At 39.7% G+C, this 24,743-nt stretch overlaps 1 protein-coding gene across 2 annotated transcripts; it reads right to left on the bottom strand.

Annotated features, from left to right (window-relative positions):
• Positions 1-22,952, bottom strand: asap3 (ArfGAP with SH3 domain, ankyrin repeat and PH domain 3). 2 transcript variants are annotated; one of them, XM_041971957.1, is made up of 26 exons: positions 22,434-22,952; positions 19,599-19,671; positions 17,594-17,739; positions 16,411-16,485; positions 14,890-14,939; positions 14,079-14,202; positions 13,085-13,170; positions 12,658-12,733; positions 10,318-10,404; positions 10,056-10,165; positions 9,241-9,310; positions 9,017-9,104; positions 8,611-8,659; positions 7,732-7,898; positions 7,442-7,575; positions 7,188-7,279; positions 6,911-7,091; positions 4,674-4,759; positions 4,446-4,561; positions 4,302-4,369; positions 3,405-3,512; positions 3,078-3,285; positions 2,605-2,896; positions 2,272-2,494; positions 1,994-2,118; positions 1-1,680 (listed from the first exon to the last, which is right to left on the bottom strand). In XM_041971957.1, the coding sequence occupies exons 1-26, from the start codon at positions 22,557-22,559 to the stop codon at positions 1,668-1,670; spliced, it is 2,973 nt and encodes a 990-aa protein (XP_041827891.1). In that variant the 5' UTR covers positions 22,560-22,952; the 3' UTR covers positions 1-1,667. The 2 variants fall into 2 exon arrangements, with proteins under 2 accessions (XP_041827891.1, XP_041827890.1); XM_041971956.1 differs by having other exon boundaries at positions 1,990-2,118; positions 22,434-22,951.
• Positions 22,953-24,743: the final 1,791 nt, after the last annotated feature.

Genomic DNA, 24,743 nt, shown 5'->3' with positions numbered 1-24,743 from the left:
TGGGAATGGGCACTTACCTTTAACCAATGTCTGCTTGTAGTGAGCGTGAATGACTCAAGTCTTTTGGTTTGTATACATAATACACTTATGCCAAGTCCAGAAAGATTCAAGTTTAACCCTTAATCAAACATGTTTAATGTGTATGTTACAAATATACTCACTAAAATGAGCTCATTTATGTTCATTCGAAAAGTTTCCACTCACAGATCTAATGCAGTCACGTGCTGCCTCACATCTCTGCAAACCTTGTGACTTCTTTGCTTAATCATCAACACTGTAACCAGAAAATATTAACAGAACAGTGATGAGCAAACAGACTCCTTTCCTACCTACATGATTACAAGGAAGAAAACCTGCCTCATTTTATCCCTGTCAGTATTCTTCTGTTTAGTGAGATGGATCCCCTGAACAAACATGCAACTCTGTCTGCTCCCTTCACTTTTGTCTGACAACCATTTAGACAATGACTTAAATGTACAGAACATATGATATCAAATCAAAGGACATCAAATTGGTAACAAGTAATACTGTCTTTTATATTTAACAATGTGGGGGAAAACATGTTTAAACATATATGTACAAAAAACTGTATAGCAGTGAAATGTGTTACATTTGGATATTAGTTTCTGATATAAGAGTGTAACAGTGATACCTCTCCCAAAATACTTTCTCCCATTAAGGCCCCTGAATCCTGGCAGCTTTCTTGAGTGCAAGTGTGCTCATGTTTATCTGGCATTGAAAAAATAAAAGGACCTAGAGTAATAAGCGTTTGTTCATTGAACAAATTACTGCAGGGAGCTAATACCAACAGCCCCTCTTTAAGTGCCATTTCCTGGTAGGTCAGTCTTTTTTTCCCCCCTCCCTAACACACCGTCATTATTCCAAGTTCTCCAGAGACTGATGCCTGGAGCCAGTAGAAACTGGATCCTCCACTCTCCATGCAGTCAGTGAGTTATATCCAGACTCGTGATGGCCAAAGTTTCAGATCTCTCGCTGGACTGCACAGACGCCTGGCGTTTTGTTGGAGACAGACTGGCAGGCACATCCTAGTGCAGCCGGCAGCAGACCTCATAAGTTTCAGGACACTGGGATTTAAAATTTTAGATATTGTCCCACTCAAAGCAACAAGCACTTCCTATTCAGCAGCTGGCAAAGTAAATATTTACAGCTCAGTCAACTTTTAAGAAGCTTCTTCTGAGTTTAAAGTGCCTTGAGGGTTTTGCCCTGCTTATATATTTGGCCTATATCTGTACTAACAACTTAAATATATGCTGCAGAAATTAGTGATTAATGGTTACATGGACAGTAGGGCAAGCTATACCACACCCACAAACTCTGTACCTTTGAATTGTTCTTCAAGGTTTATGACAAGAAATGAAAGCTTTAAGTGTCTTTGTTGCTTTCCAGGATGAGTAAATGTTTAAATAGGAGCAAACAAATAAAAGAGTCTTTTCCATATTCTGATGTCCCTTGGCCAGCAGATCCTCACCTCATGTGGAAATAGTCTAAGTTTGCTTAAATGAGTTAGATCCAGAAAAACAAGTCTAGTCCTGTCGATAAATTCCATTCTGTGACAAAAATTCCTGTTTCAGAAGTAGACTTTCCTCAGTCTGTTAGTCTATGCACATAGTTGACAGGAAAGGTCCCACTCCTGGACGGTTCCCCTTCTATGTGGCCAACCTGTTGGATAGGGAGTAATGTGATGTTTATTATGTGCATAAATGGAAAGTCCATGTGTAAAAATAGGTCCTACTTTAAGATTTTAGTGTGGTAAATTTGTGTCGAGTGTCTGATTCTGTACATTTACAAAAGTCTATAACTAAGCCAGTACAATCCATGACATACACAACTCTCTGCTAACTATCAGATGTCAGTAAACATGATTAGTGTCTGAAAGCTCACTATGTGGAGTATGACTGAAAAAGGAGGTGATTATAAACAAGTTAAAATCACTGAGCTCAATGGTGAAGAATCTGTAGTTGCACTCACCCACCAGTGGGGGTCATTAGTGGCTGTGACCACAATGACTTCATCTTTGAAAAACGCAAGTTGCTCTTTGCTGACTGCTCGGCAGTCCACCAAAGCCTTGACACGCTTCTGTGGCCGGCTGCCAGAAAACTGGAGGAGACATATAATATGTTTTTTATTGTGCCACCAGCAAATTCATACTGACTGTGAAATCACTCTGGACTTTCTGGGGGTTTTTTTTTGGCTCCCAGACTAAAAACTGTAGGACAAACACTTCACAAAGAGGTATCTGTGTGTTTGTACCATAGCGTTTCTGCGTGTTCGTGGGGCACAGCTCACAGTAGGCGAGGATGAAGGGGCTGGAGCAGGCACTGGTGCAGGAGCTGGGATGAGAGGTGGACTAGTCCCCACTAAGCTGCAGTAGAGCTCCTCCTGGCTTCCCACAGCGCTCTGTGCCAAAGCACTACACTTTCCCTGGCTGCCTCCTCCACTGCTGGTGCGACGATATGACGTGGTCTTCTCTGAACTGGAAGTCCACACAAAAATAATTTGAACTTTCTCTGATCAAATACCTTTGTCAATTATTTACAAATCAAAATTCAGTTTTAAAACTCAAATGTTCAGCATTTTTATTACCTGACAGGTCCTATGGGATTCTGGGAGGATACTGGTGTGAAACTACTTTGAGACCCAGAACTAGTGCTGGCCGGGCCATCCCAGGTCAGCCTGTGTGCCCTCTGCAGACACCCTTGTCCATGTGGGGACCTAGGTGCTCTCCCAATCTGGCCTTGGTTCTCTGTATTAAAAGAAGCAGAGCTGTGTTTTGTTCGTGTCTGAGGACTGGTTGAGTTGGAGGCTGAGTTACAGCAGCGTCGTGGCAGGAGGTGTCCTTCCTGAGCTGTGGCTGAAATCTGGGGGTCTGAGCGCCCTGAGGAGATCAACACAAAGAACAAGAGCAAAACTGCATCAGTGAGACAAACATGAATTAAATGAAGCTATTCATTTATTCAAAGCAAGTTTCAGACCAGTGTCTGGACAAGAGCATAAACAAATTATTTAAAGAAAAACGTTTGTTAAAGCTCATTTGGATTCTGCATGCAGTAGTTCACCTCTTTGGATGGACTTAGCTGGCAATGGTGGTGGCATTAATGTTTCAGAGGGGGCACTGCAGGCTTGAGGATTTCTGAAATCTAGATTCTCGTAAGTTTGGCAAGGTCTGCTGCTTGAAGTAGCACCATTACTCCCAGTCCAGCGGGCAAAGGAAGTTGGCCCACTTCCATTTGATGGTGGAGAACGATTTTTTGGTAATGGGCTCACCTGGAGAAAAATGAAAATGGAAAATTTTCATTATATATTCCACTCACTTTCTAAACTTAAAGCAGGTTTCTTTGGCCAAAAGGCAGAGTCAATAATGAGACTGGATAGTTGCGTTTTACCCTGTCATCAAGGTCATCCTCACTGTCATAGAACTCCTGAGAATGCGTCTCCCATGTGAACTCCACATGGATCTGAGAGTTAAACTTCCCATTCTGGGCCAGCTCCAACTAAAACACACATACACACAAAGGCACACATTTTAGCAAACATATGACTTTTTTCCACAAATACACCCATACTGGAATATAACTGGAATCAGCCATCTGATTCTGTAGTTCATTTGTAGTAATAAAACAGAACCCACTTTGTTCCATTAAATCTAACTGATTTATTCCGTTAAGCTTATTTTATTTGCGGTTCCCCTTCTGGCTCTGACTTAAGTTGGATCTTTTAAATTTTAGAGCTAGATTACAACAAATCATCGGTATGTAAATATGGAAGTGTGATCTTATAATCACTACATGTTTAAAAACTGAAAACATACATCAAACAAATACCTTTAAAATAATTAATTACCTTGGTGCAATCCAAAATTGTCTTTTTCTTTTCCAGTTTTGGAAGTTTTTATTTATTTTTTTCTATTTCCACAAAACATCCTGTAAGATGTGGTTATTCCCATGCAAACAGGATATTGCATAAGGCAGGTCTGATTCAGCAGGGCAGATGGCCGGTAAGAAAATAAAACCGGTTTATAAATGACACACATCGGGGCCTGATGAGGATTGAATTTCTTGTCTTGGGAGTGAGCCCTTTGCTGGGCTTGGCTGCACTGGGAGTTATTTTAAGGTAGTATTTCCAGCTGTGTAAGTTGTGTTGTTTTGTGTCTGGAGTTAGCTTTGTTGGAGGTATTCTAATATTGCAACTTGATTCCTCAATTGAACTTACTTCCTGACGCTGTGTGTTCTTCGAGTGTTTGAATAAAAGTTTTAAACATCCAAGGAAAAGTGGGATCTCACCAGCTCGATGCAGTATGAGTGCTGCAGCCTTCGAGCAACGTCAAGAGCCGTTTCTCCATTGGAATTTACTAAAGAAAAAAAAAAAAAGGTTTTCACTCATTGTCAGTTGTATTGCTTTGTCACCAACAGCAGAATAAAATGTACCTATGTGAAGAGCTGCCTTGGCTTTGAGCAGTAGCTTGAGAGATTCAGGTTTGTGATAGAGGACACTGTAGTGAAGAGCTGTGTTCCCTTCTGTGGTTTTCTTCTCCAGACAGTTGCTGCACAATGAACATACGGCACAAACAGATGGTGTTAAACTTTACCAAAGTGGGCCAAGCAACCTGACAGTGTTTATAAACAGAAGTTAATGAATCATATGACTATCCAGACCTGTTCTGACAGAGGAAGTCCACCAGCGCCAGAGATTTTCTCTCCTCCAGACGCACGGCGAGATGGAGAGCTGTCTCTTTGACCCCCTGAAAGAGGAAGAAAAACGAGACAAATGAGGAATAGTTGATTCTTTGAGCTCCATGTGTACATAATTTTTTTCTTAGAGATACCGCAAATTAACTGTCAGCCCTGTCACTGGCTGATGTGGCTGTAATATGTCTGAAAACCAGGCCTATCAGGCATTTCACTCATGAAACTAATGGCAGGTCAATTGTGCAACAGTGCTTTTTTGTCAGTTAAAAACGAAAACAGCTTTAAAGATTATCTGTTTATGTGAAGTGCAAAACGAAGGGGCAAAGGTGACAGTGTAATTTAATAAGCCTGTTTGCTCTCCAGAGACACAAGCTCTGACCTAAAAGGTATAATAATAAATAATCACCAACCAACACAAACAAGCAATCCCACACAAACAGCAAGTAAGCCAGACTACACACACAGTTAAAGCTGACCAGGAAGTGTCTGACAGAAGAATAGAGTATGATTAAAGACAAGAACAAGAGGCGCTACAGGGACAGCAGAGGAGGGCTAAACAAGATGAGAGGATGAAGAACGAACAGGGAAAGATGAAAAGGATTATTGGCCAGAGGAGATGGGAATGCCTCTGACAACCCACACACTTGACTGAAGCACACATCCACTAAACTTTACATAAAATATTCTACAGTCATTTAGCAGATGCTTTTATCCAAAGCGACTTACACTTGAGAGTAAGAGCAATACAAGCAAGGATTCAAACAAGATAGGACGTCATAATTAAGTGGTAGTCAGACCGCTTTGAGTCCAGTTAAACCCAGGTGCTGTCATGTAGTGCTGGAGGCAGTGCACATAGTTTTGTTTTTTGTTTTTTATATAGTTTTCTGTGAGTCATTTTGTTTGAATACAAGATCACGATTTCATCAAACAATATCATCTTGGGCATAAGTGCAGGCAGCTTATTCAGTACTTGGTTGAGCCAAAGAGCTGGACAAATCTTTCTAACGCATTCTGTTGAGTAAAATAGTTGAGCTAAGTGTGTTAATGCTCCTTAAACAACTGAGTCTTTAGCTTGCTATTAAAAGTGGATAAGGACTCTGCGGATCGGACGGAGTTTGGTAGATCGTTTCACCACCGGGCGACAACAGAGGAGAAGAGTCTAGAGTCTGAAGAAGAGTCTGGTGGGAACACTAGGCGTTTTTCGCTGGCAGAGTGTAATTGTCGAGAGGGAGTGTAGCTCTGGATTAAGGAGTGAAGGTAGACCGGAGCCGTTTGGGTTATTGTTTTGTAAGCTAAAAGCAGAGCTTTGATGCGTGCTGCAACTGGAAGCCAGTGGAGAGCGATTAGCAGCAGAGTGACATTAGCTCTTTTGGGCTGGTTGAAGACCAGACGTGCAGCTGCGTTCTGAATCATCTGCAGAGGTTTAACTGAGCATGCAGGCAGGCCAGCCAGTAAGGAGTTGCAGTAGTCAATGCGTGAAATGGCGAGAGTCTGAAAAAGGAGCTGTGCCGTGTGTTCAGTCAGGTAGGGTCTGATCCTCCTGATGTTGTAGAGAGCAAAGCGGCAAGATGGAGCAACCGAGGCAACACAGTCCTTAAAGGTCAGCTGGTTGTCTACCATGACACCAAGATTCCTGGTAGAAGACGTAGGCACAAGCGTGATAGAGTCAAGCTGCACGCTTATCTGTGGTGGTAAGGAAGGACTGGATGGAAAGACAATAAGTTCGGTCTTGGACAGATTTAGCTGAAGGTGGCGATCCTTCATCCATGCGGAGATATCAGCAAGGCATGCTGATATTTGAATTGAGACAGTTGTGTTGTCAGGTGGAAAGAAAGGAAAAGCTGTGTGTCATCTGCATAAATATTCACACAGGTCATCCAGCCAGCATGATGTGTCATTTTAACAGAAGGAAGACTTTAATATATTTATAGCTAATTTACCCAGCATTTTAAAATTAAAGGAACGAATCAAGAATTTTTCCAAAAAAAAAAAAAAAAAGAAAACATTTCACAAAAGCATTTGGATCCTTTAACAAAATGGGTGGGGAGCCATGATGTTGCTGTCAGTCACACTAACTGCAAGACATCTGTGTGAGTGTTGGAGTTTAAGTTTTTCACAGGATAATATGGGTTTATTACAAGCATCTAAACACTAGCAGGACACTTGTGAGCCAGAAATGTTGGTGTGGAAATCCATTTATTTACCTGCCCCTCAGGGAACCTGAGTGGCTTGGCCAAGTCTGCTCCCTCAGCGTAGAGCTGCAGAAGTAAAGTAAGGTCGTGGCTTCTCACTGCATCATACAGCCGACCTGGACAAGCTTCTTCTCTGCGCAGGACATACCGACGTTCAGCATACTTTGCCACAATGTACTCCTTCCTGGCATTCCTGGTTGTTAGGGAAACATGAATAAATACAAGGCATTCATTTATAATATACCTTTCAACAATTAGATTGATGGCTGAAAAGAAATCTGGAACGTACATATCACTTTGTGGTAATGGCTTGACAGAGTCATTTGGGAGGCCTGCCTCCATGGTGTCATTGAATCTGGTGTTGCCAATGCTGACAGCCAACTGGAGTAACACACAATAAAGCCACAAAGATGTGGCATGAAGGTACGTCAGCGAAAGGCACAGTTACGTAGCATCTGTTGTTAAGAAATCCTGACAACAGAAATTCCACACAGACTGTCTAGTTTTTGTTTGCAAAGTGTGTTTAAGCGAGTTTATTATTACCAGTAGTTCAGAGGTGCTCAGCAAGTCAAGAGTAAGTGACTGAATCCTGGAGTAATGGACTCCTAGATCTCTGTGGATGCCGGAACATTCTATACATGTCAGGATTCCCAGGTTGGTGGACAGCCACGTTGGGTCTGCAATACGCAACAGAAAAAAAGACAAAAACAAAATTGATCTTTTAAAATCCCAGCACATATTTATAGATTACTCTCATTCAGTATATATTTTTGTTAATTTCCTAGTATATTTTCAACATTTGGTTTAAGAACCATTAACAATGACCAGCTGACCTGGAGCTCCACAGTCTGCACACGCCTCGTTCCCTGGCATGTGTCGAAGCTCTGCAATAATGGACTGAGAAAGCTCCTGGAGCCCACTATCCTGAAGGTGAAGTTGATCTCCTCCTAATGCTGTGTTCAAAGCCTCCTCCTTACTATTCTGCAGCACGGACACCCAACTAAAATACAGATACACAAACATGTAAAACAGTCTGTAATTGTTCATGCGAGGGGTGACACCATGAGAAAGCAAGATTCTTTCCTCAATAGCTCAGTTTTAAACCATGTGTTGCATGTGTCTTTAGTCGTTTCGCAATAAAACATCATTGCTCTCACTTTCTCAGCTTCACTCACACAGGAACTCACACTGTGTCCCACATTTGTCACTTTTTAACCTTTAGTACTTTTCTGTGTTTCTTTGCCCCTAAACTTGCAGAACACATCAGATCAAAGAACCTCAGAGTCCCACACACAAGAGAAGGACAAGACACACTCCTATCTGAAACCACATCACAACACACAAAGTTTCCTTGCTTATTGTCTGTGGCCAAAAAAAAAGTCCCACCCAGAACCAGATGGGCCATGGGGTTCAAGAGGACAGATTTTTTTGTTCTGCACCCTTTAATTTCTCTCCATATTGTACATTGTCAGCCTTTCTTGTTTTTTATTGCAGATTATAGTATCTTTCTATATGATGAAAGTTTTTAACTCATCCCTTCCTTCTGAGAGCAGTTTTGACTGAATTATAATGAACATTGCCAAGCTTCTTTCCTACAGACCAAAGCTTTAATAAAGAGGCAAAAGTTGTCACAACAAGCTTTTACAGTGAGAAGATATAAGAAGAGAAGTCAATAACATTAAAATGCACCCTAAGGAAGTATCAGGGCTTACATTGTACATTCCTGCTCGTCCTCGGCCTGGAAATGATATGTCCGGTTATCTGCAAAGGAGAGAAAGTGGTGACTAAATATTGTTGGCAAATCTTAAAAATATAAGCTAAAAACTAAGATGGAGTGCTGAAGGTTTACAAAAAAAACATGTTAGAAGAAAAATAGTTTGCATAACTAAAGGTTTAATAGCACACACAATAACTTCTTACAGCAAAAGTTTATGCAATTAAAAATGTCTCACAAATACCAGAGGAAAATATTCCATGTGCTAATTTCTGTTATTGTGGAAACCAAAGTGGCAAGTTTCTTTTATAGCTTCTTTAGAACTATAGCTGCTTTGAAGATGACTGTTAAGTTATTGATGATCAAGAAGGATTTTAAGGATAAAAAGTTGAGAAGGAACATACGAGTGACCAGGTCAAAGGTCCTCCTGTCGTCAGGGTCTGGTCGCACCTGACAGGTCAGGAGGTTTAACTTGGCTGGTGGCCGATTGATCTGAAGAAGAATTAGATTTTATCACTATGTTTCAGAGGATTTGGACAGAATCTGAGTGACATAGATTTATCTTTAGCCTATTATGTGCCTAATCAATGTTTAGTTAATGTGTTATGTATCAATCATTGTTCCTCACCGTACTGTGGGAAATAGTCAAGCATCCAAATTTAACACCACACTTCCTCTTCTGCCAAACCTTCCTTATCCTGTTACATGAATACCAACAAATGAAGTAAAAGTTTAACGAGAAAATAAGGAAATGATAAGACAGATATGACACTGAATAGAAGCAAGTGTTAAAATGACTTCTCCACTGTTTCCATCATCTCTACTGAAGGTGAAATGGCTGAGAACCTGTTCTTATTTGTATCAATGACCTGAGGAGAGTTTACAGAGAAGCTTTAAACATGAGTTTATGCTCCTCAGGCCAGTCAAACAAATCAGAAAACGTCAGTAGGACTGAGGAGCGTAAACTCGCTTCTGTGGTTTGCCCTACTGAGCCACATCTCCCTTCAGCAGTCTTGCTATGTGTGTGAAAATTTGTGTGTGTGATGATGCAAAAGTTGGATCAGCTCAGTTAGCCTGTTTGCCAGAAAGTTCCAAAGAAGGGGCCCCTGCATGAATCTTCATCTGACAGTAATAAAGTCCAGCTGATGGAAACAAAGTTTGATTTTGCCCTTCCCTCTTTGTGCCATAGTTGTTTACTCTTCAGCTGGATTTGATAATTTCTGCCTTTTTTAAGTATGTTTAACAATTTGAAAGATTTAAATATGTACAGGAAATTTGAATAAACAAAATAAGTCATATTAAGGGGATCAAACAAACATATCTGCAACCCGTATTACACCTAACAAGCATTTTGTCTTCAGCCTCAATAATTAAACGGCATGAAAAACACACATCTTGCCCTCTTGAGTTGATATATCAAAAAACTGCGATGATTGTACGCACCCATCACTTTTCTTGAAGAGGAAGCCAGATTTCTCTGTCCCATACTTTTTGTTTCCCTGCGGTTGGTGGATGCTGTACCCGTTGCCAGAGTTTTTTCTGTTCAAGTAGTCCTTGGATACAAACAGGGATTTAGGACTAAACCACAAAAACATCAAACCACTTCTGCAATTCATGAAATTGAAAAATTAATTTGATCAGCTACAAACAAAAGCCATCAGTAACTGAACAGAATAGAGCAATAATAGATCAGAAATATGCATACCTCTTTCCCATCTGCTTGCAGAAGTAATCTTAGTGAGTCCCTTAGCTGAGTGACTTGTTTTACCTCCTCATCCTGCTCCAGACGCATCTGCAACGCCATAACAAAACAAAATAAAAAATCAAGTATCAAATAAGTTGGAAGAACAGCATGTTATGAGTTTTACAATTTTGATTAGGTCATATACAATGTTTTTTATTTGTTCTGGGTGGGGAGTGGCAATGCATCAGAGCTTTGTGTAATGGCCTAAAATAATGCACAGCAGAGCTCAGTATTTGGGAGTGTAGTCTTTGGAGGTTTTTATTTGTGTATTAAGATGTAAAATGAGCTTTCTCACAAGCAACATCAGTCAGTTTTAAAATAAATATTCAAGCATTTTTCCTGACAGTCATTACATAGGATTAAACTGAATTTCCTTCCTGAAGCTGAGGCCTGGCATGTCTGAGCAGGTCTGTGTTCTGCCCATGTTGAACCAGAAAAACCTCCAACGATCCCTGTATCATGTTAACAGTCTGCTTCCAGTGTACCATCCAGAAAAGTGGAAAAAAAAAAAAAAAAAAGGCCAATTTTGTTCAGACTGGAGACCAGTGGTTGGAGAAATAGGTGTGTACTAAGGAAAGTATGAAAATGAGGGAATCTTTGGATTTCATTGTTTAAAAAAAAGGGGGGAGGCCTTTCTGGGAATAGATTCCAACAGTTTCTGCCTTTGGGTTCAACTGGGGGAGATTAGAGATGAGGAGGGAGGATGAGGTTTTCACTGTTGTGACAGAGAAACAGTGATGCACCGCTACATAAAAAATGAACTAAAACACCAAAAAGAGTTTTACTGTACTTTTTCTCAGACACAATTTCTCCTATTTTTGAACAGGAAAAAGTGGATAGTCTGGGTGGGTAGGGGGCAAGATAGCATAAATATGTATGGTATGAGCATGTGTGGGCATTCTGTGATAACATCAGTTGGAGATAATCTAAACAATGCACAGAGACAATACTGCTGCGCCCACATAAACATGACTCAGTCTAAAAGCCAGAAAAACAGTATAACTTCAACTCAAATAAATTGGGATGCTGTGTAAAAAGGTACATAAAACAGAATGCAATAATTTGTAAATCTCATAAACCCACATATTTCCCCAAAAGAGCATAAACTAAAATTCAGATGCTGAAACTGAGACATTTTATAACTTAATGGAAAATAATAGCTCATTTTAAATTTGATGGCAGCAACACATCTCAGGCACACATCCACACTCTTGTCCTGCAAAGTTATACTGCTGTAATGGATGCAGGATATTGTTCAGTATTGTCTTGCTGAATAAACTTTTCCCGACTTTTCCTATAGGGAAATTGTCTTGGACTCAAGTCCTGCTACAATAAGTATACAACACAACAATAAACTACTGTAGTCTACACATAATAAATCACCCAGTCGCACAGCTGAAATCATAAATATACTGCACAATACCCATTTCAGGACAAAAAATAGAAAAATGTAAAAAAACAAACAAACAAAAAAAAAAAGAAAAAAACATAATTCTATTGCAAGACCCACAAAGCCCCAAGAGAGATATTACACAACCAATGTGTTGATAAAATATATTGTCTGAAATAGATTAAAATTTTGATAGAGATGAGGGCAAATTAATTCCCTCTCATGTTTAGTATGCAGGACATGGCATCCATGGCTTACAAAAATAATTTCAAGCTTTGATTAATCTGGCCACAGAACAGTTTTTCACTTTGCCTTTAAAACATTTTAAATGGCCCAGGGAGGAAAGAGGCGTTTCTGGATCATGTTTACATACAGCTTCTTTTTAACCTGAATGTGATGTGAATTTTGTTCAAAGACAGTGATTTCTGGAAGTGTTGGGAAATTGTGGCTGTTTTAAATACAGCGTAGCCGGAGGGCCTCATCCGATGTGCACAGAGATTCCTTCTGATTTTCAGAATCTTTTGATCTTACTGTAGGAAGTGGGATTTTGAACGTTTTTGCAATTTTACAAAAAACTTTTTTTCTATTGTTTCAAAGGTTTTTAGATACAGTTTGTCGCAATGTTGCAGGTGAACCTCTGCCAATACATCTGAAAGGCTCTCTGAAATGATCCTGTAATGCCTACTTATCTGTTGCTAATTAACATAGTAAGTTGTCAAATACTTCTCCCTGTGTTTTTAGTTTGTGCTAATTACTTTTACAGGCTTTTGTTGCACCTGTTACAAACTTTTAAAGATGTGTTGCTGTCATTAATTTTAAAATGAGCTAATATTATCCATGAAATAGGAAAGTGTCTCAGTTTCAACATCAGATAGTTGTTTATGTTCTGTTGACAACAAATTATTTTTTACCGTGTGAATGGAAGAGGCAAGTTTCTCAATGAAGGGGGTAAGATTCTCTGCAGCTTTCAAGCCATCCTGGAAAAAACTGAGATCAGAAAAAGAACATGTGCTGAGTCATGATGGTACTTTAGTTCAAGCATCTCAGTCTCATCAGCCAAAACATCACATGCTGAAGCTGTAAAAGCAGCTTCATTCCCACATCAAACTCGGTAAATGGTAAAAATGGAAACATTGCTAGCATCAATAACAACAAATTGTAAACAGAAGCAAAAATCAAAGAGACTTGACTATTATGCAAAATCTCTCACTATAACCAAAGGTGGAGATGAAATGGATATGCTTTTTATGTCATAAATAACTTTAAGTTGTTTTTTTAAAGCCTATTTCACACATAATTGACTATACAACATAAAAGTTATTGTTGGCTGAGACTGACCTGAGCTGAGCCTGGAAATATTTGATGAGGCTCTGCAGTAGATCAGGGCCCTGACGCACTTTAAGTTCCTGGATCTTCAAAAGATACTAAAAACGCAAACACGAACAGTTCAAAACAACTCAAAAATAGTTCATTAGTGCATAAAATCATAAAACCAAAAGAAGCATGAAGCAAGTGTTTTTCTGCACAAATGTTTAAATTACCCCTGGACTGACCGCCTTTCACATCCTGTTAGAGCTTGTTTTAGTGTGTGGCTTGTTGCATACGTTTTGTCGTTTCAAAGGTCATATGTCTTATTTCAACACCCTCGTGAGTCAATGAACTTTTAAGACTGAAAGGAAAGAAAGCTTCACACAAAGAGAACAAACACAAACTAGTTTTAGTTCTGTGTGGAAGGAATGACTACACTGTCTTTGCACCATTAAACACAGTCTGAATCCATCTGTCTCTGCAGCTGAAGCAGCTCAGTGGAGTGTTTTTCATCTGTGTATATTCATGTGTTTTGCTGAGCATTTGTATGCATGTGGGGGTAGGGAGAAGTAATAGCAGAGAGACTGAGGGTTTGGGATAGCTTGCAACAAGTGGAAATTCCATTTTCTCTGCTTCTCCTTTTAGTTTCAACAGCTGGTCTCAGTTAGGATTAGACTTTTTTTTCAGGGTCTTCTCCAACAACATGTGCACCACCTAGTCAGCTGAGTCTGCACCACCAGTATGCTACAACACCGTCTGTGCATTTCTTAACAGTTTCCTTCAGTCTGGGTTTTGATCTCACAAAGACTGTCTTATAATTGAATTCAAATTAATATTTTAGTTACTGACATGTATTAATAGTTACTGGAGAGACACAAAAGGGAATGGCCCTGAGTATCCAGTCAACCATAAAGGGAAACTTGAATCCACATGGCAGACCACCCACATCATTTAAATAAAGCCCGCTGCAGGTATGCAAAAAGTGTCTGAGATTTGGTATTTTGACTGGCACTAATCCCCCCACCTCACACATTTGCAGCTGGAAGATCCTTCTTTCGCGCTCCATGTCCTCCCCTCCATCCAGTCCTTCTGTCCTGATCATCCCCAGCTGCTTGTTCTTTTCCTTCCTTTCCTTCTCCAGTTTTACCCTGATAGATAGACAGAAGAAACTGAATAACTAGATAGGACAGAAAGGTGATTTTTATTCATTTTCATGCACAATGTGTTTCACCTTTTTTTTTTTTTTAATAATTCTGTTGAAGCATGGTTAAAAAGCAATGTCTGGCTTTCATTGGTTAAATTTCATAGAATTTTTATTTATTATTACTTTTGTCAGATTCAAGTTATTTCTGTGAACATTGTGAGCTTTTCTTTCATTAACCGAAGGGTACCAACAATTTTGTCCACGTCTGTACTACCTTTAATTACAGTGAGCTGTGTGTCAAGGTTCTTTTCTTATTAACTCAATTTTCTTCCTAAATAAAATTTAAGAAGTTGTGTAAAAGATAAGGGTGAGGTGTACTTTCCTTACTACGTTACAGAACACTCTAAACCATTATCAGAGGATCAAATGATTGCTGAAAAGTGCAAGTGTCTCAGATATATTTCATAGCAATGTAATGGAGAATGATCATGGGGGTTGAAGTATTATCCTATTAACCTGTACTGCTACACCAGTTTCTGTGACCTAGTAAAAGATGAGGAAAAACTGGTTCTTTGTAAACAATCTCTCAGGCTCTGTATGATGACAATAACAAGGCTTGAAGGTGCAGAACACTGTCACAATATGACAATGAACAGTCATATGAATGTGAGCAAAGAGAAGTGTTAATTACAATTTTATGTCGTAATCTTTCCAGCTCTTCTCCATGTGTTTCTTGAGTTCCTGGAAGAGAAGAGAAGAGAAGAGAAGAGAAGAGAAGAGAAGAGAAGAGAAGAGAAGAGAAGAGAAGAGAAGAGAAGAGAAGAGAAGAGAAGAGAAGAGAAGAGAAGTTAGAGCACAGACACATAATCGCTTCATGCAGCTGCAACCTTTCTGGCTGAGCAGGATTTCAGCAGGACTTTGCTTTTCCTCATTTATAATGAAGCAAAATTCATCTGTGGAATCAGCTGAATCAGACAATGAAGTGTCAGAAGCTTACACAAGCATCAGTCTGTTATTACTCACTAGTCTGTTGGCATGGCAAACTCAAAGGCCAAATACTGAGCAACACAGATAGGTTCAGAACTGAAACAGGTCTTACTCAATCTTACTTAATCTACACAAACAACCTCATATTATCCAATATTTTAGGAGGCTCAGCTGTGATTATACAGCAGACAGACCACATCATCTCCTTGAAAAGAAAATCCACCCATAAAATTGATTATAAATTGTAGTATTGCAGTCATTTGGGTTTGTACAATCCATACAAACAAATATCTTGGACTGTAGGGCCTATTGCTCTTCCCAAGCACTGCGCCAATATCATCTCAATGTTGCATGTTTATGTGAGACGTCAGGACTGAGATTGGTCATGCATATCAATACTGGTATGTTTTTCAGTATCAACTGAGCTTATTGAACAAATGATCACAATTTGTTCTTCTTTCATGAATGAACTATTAAAACTCAGCTATGCACAGGGATGGACTGTGAAACAACTACTATACACAGATGTGTAAAGCTCCTAAACCAGGAGCAACATATATAAAGTGTAAGAAAAGAAAAAACTTTTTATAAACCACAAAGTCGAAGATGAAGTGTTTATGTTTCCTAATAATGTAGCTTGCATATGTTTTGTAACCAACAGTTTCTCTTTGCAACAACTTGATGTCTTTCCAACTGTGTTAAAATATTGGAAGTGATGTCATGGAACCCCTTAGTCTTTGGACCATGGGTTTCTGTGAGATAAGCTCATTCATCCATAAACTGATACAATGGTCCACTTCAGGACAATTTATTGACCTTAATTCAACCAGGAAGTAAAAAATCTTGGAAAAAATCTCTTCTCAATGAGGCCAAGGCAGGCAGCAACTCAGGTCAGCAGTATTAGATAGAAGAGACTACATACAATAAAAACAAAAAGATAAATACATGTAAATATCACATAAAAAAGATTTTAAAAGAACATTAGTAAAGACATCAAATATTTAAAACAGCAGAACATCAAAAAATGTCATCAGGCCAACTGAGATCATACAGTATAATGAATATAATTTAGGGATATTCTTTTCAAAGAATTTTAGGGTGGATTTTCCCTTTAAGGTACTTAAGACCTCTCTGTCTCTAAAGGAGTTATCATTACTCATAAACCAGTTCACCCAGCAGACACTGAATTAGTATATAAACAATCTGTGATGAAATCCAGACTCACTAATCTGCTGTCTCGGAGTTCAGACTTCAGAACATTTTCCAGAGGAAATGCCATGATGTTGTTGAGGTTTTGCACCTGAAACATGTAAGAGAGCAGCAAATGAGGGAACGATTTAAAACATTTCATGTAACATCACAGATGACTCCCTATCAACTTAAACAAAGGCAAACATTTAGACACAGATCTACGAACTTCATTTATTTCCCAGCAGTCTTGCATTTCTGATAAGAATAAACAACACAAAGCATGATGATTAAGTCATTTTTTTACTGTTGAGTCATACTGGACTATAGATTACACAATTACACTTCTTAGATCCACATGGCCACATGATGCAATTGAGTTAATGAAATGTTTGTCTACAGTCAGAGTGTTGAAATTATTCCAGATGGTAAAAGACAAACTCATTAATGGATCTGGGAAGCATGAAAAAACAGCATGACCCTAACAGACTGGACTTTACAGTAACACCCCCCCCCCCCCCCCCCCCCCCCCCCGTTGGTCAAGGTCACAGTAGTTTGTTCATGGTTTCATGTGAATTACAACCAGGTTGCTCTCTGCTCTTGACATAAATTATTCCAAACAACTTCCATGAGCCAAATGCTAACCTTGCTATATTGACAAAGTGCAGGAGACTGTTTGGACTGTTTTGGTTGGCATCCAAGCACTGATGTAACTAATAGATAATAAATAGGGTTCTGACTCAGGAAACCACTAGCTCCCAGTGTCAACACAAGAGAGAAGACCAATGCATGTATACTTATATTAATACTGCACAGTGAAAAGCTGGTTTTGTTGTTTACCTCTTTAAATCACCCTTCTTTTTGTCTTTTGGGCCCACTTTTCACATCTGCAAGGCCTAGTCTCTGCTGTGAGGACCTGACTAATGGATGGGAGGGAGTATGTGAGACATACGGTAAATGTATGCATGTGCTGACTCACACATGGAGGTCTGGGATAAATTATCTTCACTACAGAGACAATCAGTGAGATGGTTCTGGACTACCCCAGTCAAAGAGCATTCAGCTGCACAAAACCCTGTTTCTCAATGTATTGTGTATATTCATAATATACTATGATTTGAGATTATATTATCAATTCTTCGTGTCCTAAATAAAGATAACTTTAGGGAACTCTTGCCTTTCCCTTCCCCTTTTCATGTTTTCCATTTTTTTCCTCTCACCAGATTTTTGAAGAGGGCTGTGACCTCTCTGGTGAACACAGCCAAGTTGAGGAAGCCTGTGGAGATTTCATTGTTGTCCTGGGTCAGGTGGCTATTCCCCAGGTTCTCCAGCACCTCTATATACTGCTCCTTGCTTTCCACATGAGCTGAAAAGCAGCAACACAGACAAACTGAGTATAAGTGCTGATGCAGACAGTTGAAAAAAAAAAAAAGACTCAATGCATAAAATCTGAAAAAGGCAGAAAGATATGTCCTCCCTCCTTGGGAATATTTCAACAAGACAAACATGTGGGATGAATTAGTACAGCTTTACAGCCCTCCTGAAGCAAGAAACAAGCATGCAGAGACCTATCTTTCTCTAGGGATTATAGGTTCCTTTACCAAGGGTTATGACCTTAGTGGGTTTCTAATCTGTTGAATTTATATGGAAATAGGCTGATGAGAGTATGAGCCCCACTCTGTCAAAGGCTGCACTAAAGGTTTAGGTATTGTACCACAGCAGTAGTTGTGGAACAAAAAAAGAACAAAAAAATCTACTTGTTGCCAAGTAACGCTTAATAAGGAAAAGGAAAAGTAGTTATAAAAGAAAGGAAATTGTGTTTTTTCAGTCTAGAAATATGGGTATATCTTTACAATTCATTGTATTAGTAATAAAAAACATGGAAAAGAACATCAGTAGCCAACTAAACAGACAAAACCAGATTTAAACATAAAGGACTTTGTGCTCCAGTTTCCACTTAAAGACAAATATGAAGCAGTAACCTGACCGTAGATGGATGACAGACTGACACAATTATACTAACTCAAAAGCAAAAACAGATCATTTTAAGGAAAACTAAACTATTGTGGTTACGTAGCCATTTAGAAAAAAAAAGTGTCATAACAAACAAGATGCATGCAACTCAAACAACAAACAGCTGAGTTCTCAAAGAGCCGGAGGATGATTTTACAGCTGACCTTTAACTGCCAGATGCCACCAGAGAAACTAACTGCTCCATCAGAACACACACAGACTCGCAGGCCACAGCATCTTGGCAGAAAACATGCGCTTAGTGTTTGTGGGAACAGAAAACGAAAGGAGAGAATATTTCACTGTGTGTGTGTACATGCGTGACACAATAATCAGACCATCATACCAGCATGGGGGAAGTGTGGCTTTGCCATTCTGTCTATTTATGCCATGAGTCAGAGTGCAGAGTTACGATTAACTAATCAAGGGGTCCAGCAACATAATGAGTGAGTGAGAAATGGGCCTCCCACTGCCACATTACTGGAACTAACCCATATGATTCTACTTAGATACAGAGGGAGAGGAAGAGGAGAGCAAAAAGAAGCACTTTTCTGCAGATGCTGTAGCACTGTTGACTGTATCTGGTTGCCTAATTCTGTGCAGATGCTTCACTGACTCACTTTTACTAAAAACTATGACTTAAAGCTTCAAAGTCGCAAACAGACCGAAAAGCTAGTTGAGAAAAGTAACTTCAGGATATGTTATGCAGTTCCTCTTTTCTCCCACACATTTTTGAAGTGAACACTAACATCTGACAGAGTCATGGAAAAAGATATGGTGACACGCTCGAAGAACAATCTGACCTACTGGATTTCGAGGTCGCTGGTCTGAACACCTTGTTGTTGCCAAAACCACACATGCCATTTACCTTAACACAGACACCATGAAACAAGACTCTCTGTTTTTTTATAGAAGCTCAATCACAAATCGTCCTATTCACCCTGGTCCCATAACAAGAGGCCTCTCTCATAAACACCGCTGCCCACTACAGCTTGATGTTGTCACATGGACCGGGCTTGCACAACAAATTATGTGGATGCTCCCTCACAGGCTCAACAGCTCATCCTGCCATAATAGAGACTGACCTTTTACTGAAAGCAAGCATCAACATAATAATGTGGAAGTTAACTCATATACACCAGTTTTGGAAAGCAGTCCAAAAGGTGTGATGTGAATGAGGCAGCAGTGACTTGTTTACATTGTGTGACATCTTACAGAGTCCAGAAGTGTGTATTGCTTTGATCATCTTCTTCAGTCTCTGTAGAGTTGTGTTATCCATCTCCAGACACTGCAATGACAAAGACACAGATATATGCAAGTGTAAGAATAAAATAAAACAATTTTTCTACAAGTTTGCAAAATTATATACAGAACCCTATAAAATGGTGCATTTTGTTTTAGAAATGCAACTGAGAAACTGTGTTTGCTGAGTTTTCGCACGGTGTATGGCTATGACAAACTGGTTTTACTCAGATGACAATTATCTGTCTCGCACTGTCATGGAAAGCCCAGAATGATGTCAGTGTATTGATTTTTGTTACCTGTTAACTGTTGTGACACAAAAAGTGATGCAGACAGGAAGCAGAGAATCAGGTGGTTCCACTATGAACAATAAATCTTTTCTAAAGGGTTTGAAACAACATCCAGTTTCTTTCCTCGCCTGGGCTACTTGTTGCAGTGGAACTCCACCTACGTAGTATCAGAAATAGCTTTAATGAGTCAGTAATTTGGACCTGTCAGAGGCTATGCCACGTTAAATTTTTTGTTACTTGTTACGCACTTCCACACCCCAGTCTGTCTCAGTCAACTCCTCCTACCCTAGTTTGCTCTGCTTAGCAATTTGGCTGCATGTGTTCAATTTATTATTTATATCAGGATACCAGAGAACACACAGACAGCTCATTCATCGATCAAAAGAGAAAGCCAGCCATAAAATCCACCAAGAAGTGTGCTTTTGCTGAGAAGCTGCCGTCTTTTACACCGCCCATTTGTGCCCTCATGTCAGGTTCTGTATAGATGCTGTGAGGGCATGTTTCTGTGCAACTGATGCTGGTGGCAGAGTCTAACCTTTCATGACTGATACATGATCCTTATTTACTGTATTAACAAGGCTTGATAATGGTACAACTTCGACATGTTCATCATTGGAAAAACTTTTAATCTGTTCATAAAGCTTGTTATAGCTCACAGATGTGGGGAATAAAACCATTCCTCATTACTTTCTAACTTCTTCTAACATTGCTTCTAATCAGGACAAATAACTAACAAGCAGTTGAGTGTGTGCGTGGGGGTTAAATGGTGCCTCTGTCTCTTTATATGCCGACCTACACCACACACATACCCACTCATTAATTAGCCATTAATCAAGCTAGTGCTTGCTGAGCAGACTAAACATAACAACCACATCTATCTATAATGAGTTTGTTGCACTTACATCTGTGTGCACATGTGTAGGATTCCAGCAGGACGCTCCCTAAACAGCTATTTCAGCTATGTATTTTTCAATGTGTAATGTCCATAAAAAAAGGACCACAAGCTCGAGATAAATGCATCAGACAGCTGCCTAACACTGTTGTTATGAAGCCTGGATTTTGCTGTATTTGTCTAAGTTCAGTTGTGACAGACTCTTGCCTAAAGCATGCCTTATATCTGTCTCGCCGCATCTTTAAGGATTCTTGAATGGCAGGTAATGCATCATAAGGATTCCACTGCTTAATATCTATACAATATCAGGATATATCCTGGGTTTTTACTGACTTAGTGCAGTCACATGAGACAGTGTGTCTCACATCCCAGCAAATTTACCTTTGGATTGCAATTTTTAAGATAAAATGGTTGTTGGTTCAAAGTGATGTATCCCAAACCTAACGATAAATCCATTTTAGGCTGTAAGATAGCAATTATCCGTAGTATTTCGTCACAAGGAAAACTGACAAGGAAGGATCCACTTGTGTGCATAGGATTGTTTATTTTACAGCAGAGTTCATAGCAGCCTCCCTCGGTTTCCTCCCTTTGCCTGAGGAGCTTTGGGAGAAGAGATTTCAAACAAACACAAATGCACGCAGAGACCACAAATAAGTCTTGAGCCCAAGCAACAGTTCAAACAGAAAAAATACTAACTGGCCTTCACAGACAAGCTTGGAAACATTGATAAACATGTGTGCCCATGCTTACAATCACAAACACACCATTCCATTATGTCAAAAAGGTCACACTTCTTTCTATTGTGTGTTATGACATGTGTTTTCTGTTTGTGTCCCATCTTAGTTCAACTCCCAAAAGACTGAGGATGGTGACAAGTATACTGCATTACCTAGCATAACCTCTTCTGGTGAACAAGACCAGTCTGTGATTAATCACAATGAACGCTCAAATCCAACCTTAATTTCCTGAACACTGTGCACACACAGAAAACGCACACGTGCTGACTGGTAGTAATAACACCATGCAAACATTAGATCACATAAAGAAACTGACTATGCACAGCTCAGAAACAGAATTGTGATTGCATGTTGGAGTAGGATGACTTTCAAGATGTCATTAGCAGTTTTCTGACTCTTTTGTTGGGCAGAACTTATTTTTGAATGCCATTACAGCTCCTGGAACAGTTACACGTAAATTATGTGAATCAAACATTAATATTCATAACTAATAGATCAATGTTTTACCTTCCTTTGCCACACATGAAAAAAGAAGAAAAAAAAGCTGTTTCATAGTATTTAGACATGACCACATATTTAAAAAGCTGGGTGCCCAAAAAAGTCACGAGTGTGGCACAAGAGGCAAAGATTTCAAGTACTGAAACTGCTCTAACCAAAAATAAATGTTTAAATTGTAAATGTAATATCAAGCTTCAGTGTGTGTATTGTATTTATTGTGAAGCATATGTTCTCTAAGATAATAAATAAAATCTAAGATTACTGTGCAGATGTGTTTGGCACGTCTTCTGCCAGAGCTACACACTGCAAGCCCATACTTGAACAGGTAAACAGACAAACACAAAAGGTGAGTGTGTGTCTCAGCCGCCTTCCTCCCCGCCGCTTCTCTCACCTCCTCCACGGCTGAAACTGTGTTTCTACAGTCGCTCATTTTGGACTGAAAACTGGAAGTTCCAGGAGAAGACAAATCCTCGTTTGTCAGCACCACAAAGTCCGAAATGCTTATTCGCTCCGGCATTTTTCCAACGAAACGGGTCTGACATTCACAGAGCAGAAAAGTGAGCCAAAGTTTCACGCGCGCACGTTATTTCCATTTAGAAAAAGCAGAAAAATATCATCTTTCTCCTTCCTTTGTGTGGACAAATGCTTCTGCGAATAGAATGAGTTACTAAAAAACTGTATTTTAAGAGTGAACTAAAACCAAAACTAATGTTAGACCGAGTACGGCTTCCACTCAAGCAAATGCATGCGCGTGGAGGTGCACCAGCGCGCTATTGTGAGTCCAGTGAGGGAGGGATCAAACTCTGACAAGTCACGTGAGAAAGTTTGGACGTTTTTCCACAAGAGAGAAATGTGTATGCGGGTCCTTGAACGGCTCTTTCATTAATAGTAGGCCTACTTCTCATTTCTATGCAAAGTCGCTAGAGTCTGCAGTGCGGTCGTCATGGATATGCAGAATGCCTCATTCACGGACTAACAGAAGGAATTTAAATGGATGGGGCGAGGGACGAGGAAGAGCTTAAAGTGAGATACATCACTTTTTACGAAAAGATTGTGATACATAAAGAGTATTCAAAATTAAAGCGTGTGTTGAGGCAAATCGGTCGGTAAATAAACAAAACTTTTGATGTACTTAGTGTGGACATGCCTCCTAAAGTTATTTACACATGGATCCTTTTGGCTGATTCCTTTCCTCCTGTTAACTCGTTGTGTGTGTGTGTGTGGGGGGGGGGGGGGGGGGGGGTATTGTAACTTTTTTTTCTTATTTCTTAATGGAAGAAGGATTACTGAAGTCCCTTCCCTGCACTGGCATTTCCTGAAATCATCAGACAAAGAGGAAGACAGTGTACGGGTTAGGGGGGAGTCAGCTCAAAGGAAGTAGGTGTATCAGTGAACTTTCCCTCAGGGCAAGCAGTGATATAATGCAGGTGGGTGATATTAGAAGCTCCATCAGATACAGTGGCTCCCTTTACCACAAAACCACATATTTGCTTACATTAGCTGTGGTTTATAAAGGGAAATAGCTCTGAAAGCAACTAGAGATTATTTTGACCATATTCATCATAGGAAAAATAGACTCACTTTGTGGTTAAAGGCCTTCATTTGTTCTCTGTTTCAACTCATACTGCAGTTTAACAAGTAGTGCAGAAAGTCCTTAGTGTGTGCACTCAAAGAGGAGCTGTGTTTTTATTCTCAAAGATAGACAAGAGCGTTTTGTGTTGCAAATATCTTCATTTAGCAAATAACTCGCACACCAAACATTTTATGTCCCAGTCTTTAAACTGAAAGCTTACTGAAAGGGTTTTCAGACATGTTCCTCTAAAGGCACAAAGTGAAAATTCCCTGGGAGACCAAACAAACACATCTTGTGTGTTTCCACACAAGTTCGGGCAGTGCACATTTTATAACGTTTGGCGGAAATCACTACAGGAAAAGCTGTGTAATTTCCTTATAAACCTATTGATTTTTATGGAAAAACACTCCTTTAAGGAAGCGATGGCATCATACAAACCAGCCTACATAAATAGGCTTGGTCCAGTTTGCAGGATCCTTATGCACTTATTGTTTCTATTGCATGCTTTTGTGCATGTGACAAGCTTTAGCGTGGAAAAGAGAAACACAAATGGATACAAACAGCTTGCATGGATGCATTTCTTTTGTGCAGCACATGGAAGCTTACATGCTCATTGTGCATGCACTCATTTTTTTCATGCATGTCAGGGCTGATGTAATGCAGGGGCTTGCTGTATCCCAACAATACCTTCCTTCAGTTTCTTTGCGGCCCCTAGTAAAGAAGCAGAGCCTTTGTGCTTCTGCCAGTCTTTGAGCCTGGATCCCATTGTGAAATTGAGAAAACCGGTCTGCTCAGGCAGTGAACGAACTAAGAACACAAGTCCAAGGAAGGGGAGGGAGAAAAGACATGGAGGATTTAAAGTGGAGAATTGCTTTCCTTATCTTTTTTCAGTTGGAGAGGGAGTGGGATGGGGAAACTGCACCACATATTGAGGAAGACAAAGGTGGAATAAGAGGAAAAGAGACTGAAAGATAAGCTTCATTGCTTGTGTATACAAACTACATGACTCATTTAACATTTTCCCTTTTTGTCTCCACCTTTTTCCTTTCTTCACACTACATGCTGCGCCTACATTATATCCTTGTATATCAGCAAACACACTTGTGCCATTGCTTCAAGTTTTCAAGT

This window comes from Melanotaenia boesemani, chromosome 20, assembly GCF_017639745.1.
Source record: "Melanotaenia boesemani isolate fMelBoe1 chromosome 20, fMelBoe1.pri, whole genome shotgun sequence".
NCBI lineage: Eukaryota > Metazoa > Chordata > Actinopteri > Atheriniformes > Melanotaeniidae > Melanotaenia > Melanotaenia boesemani.
Note: the sequence above shows the minus strand (reverse complement) of the source record. Positions and strands in the feature narration are given on the sequence as shown.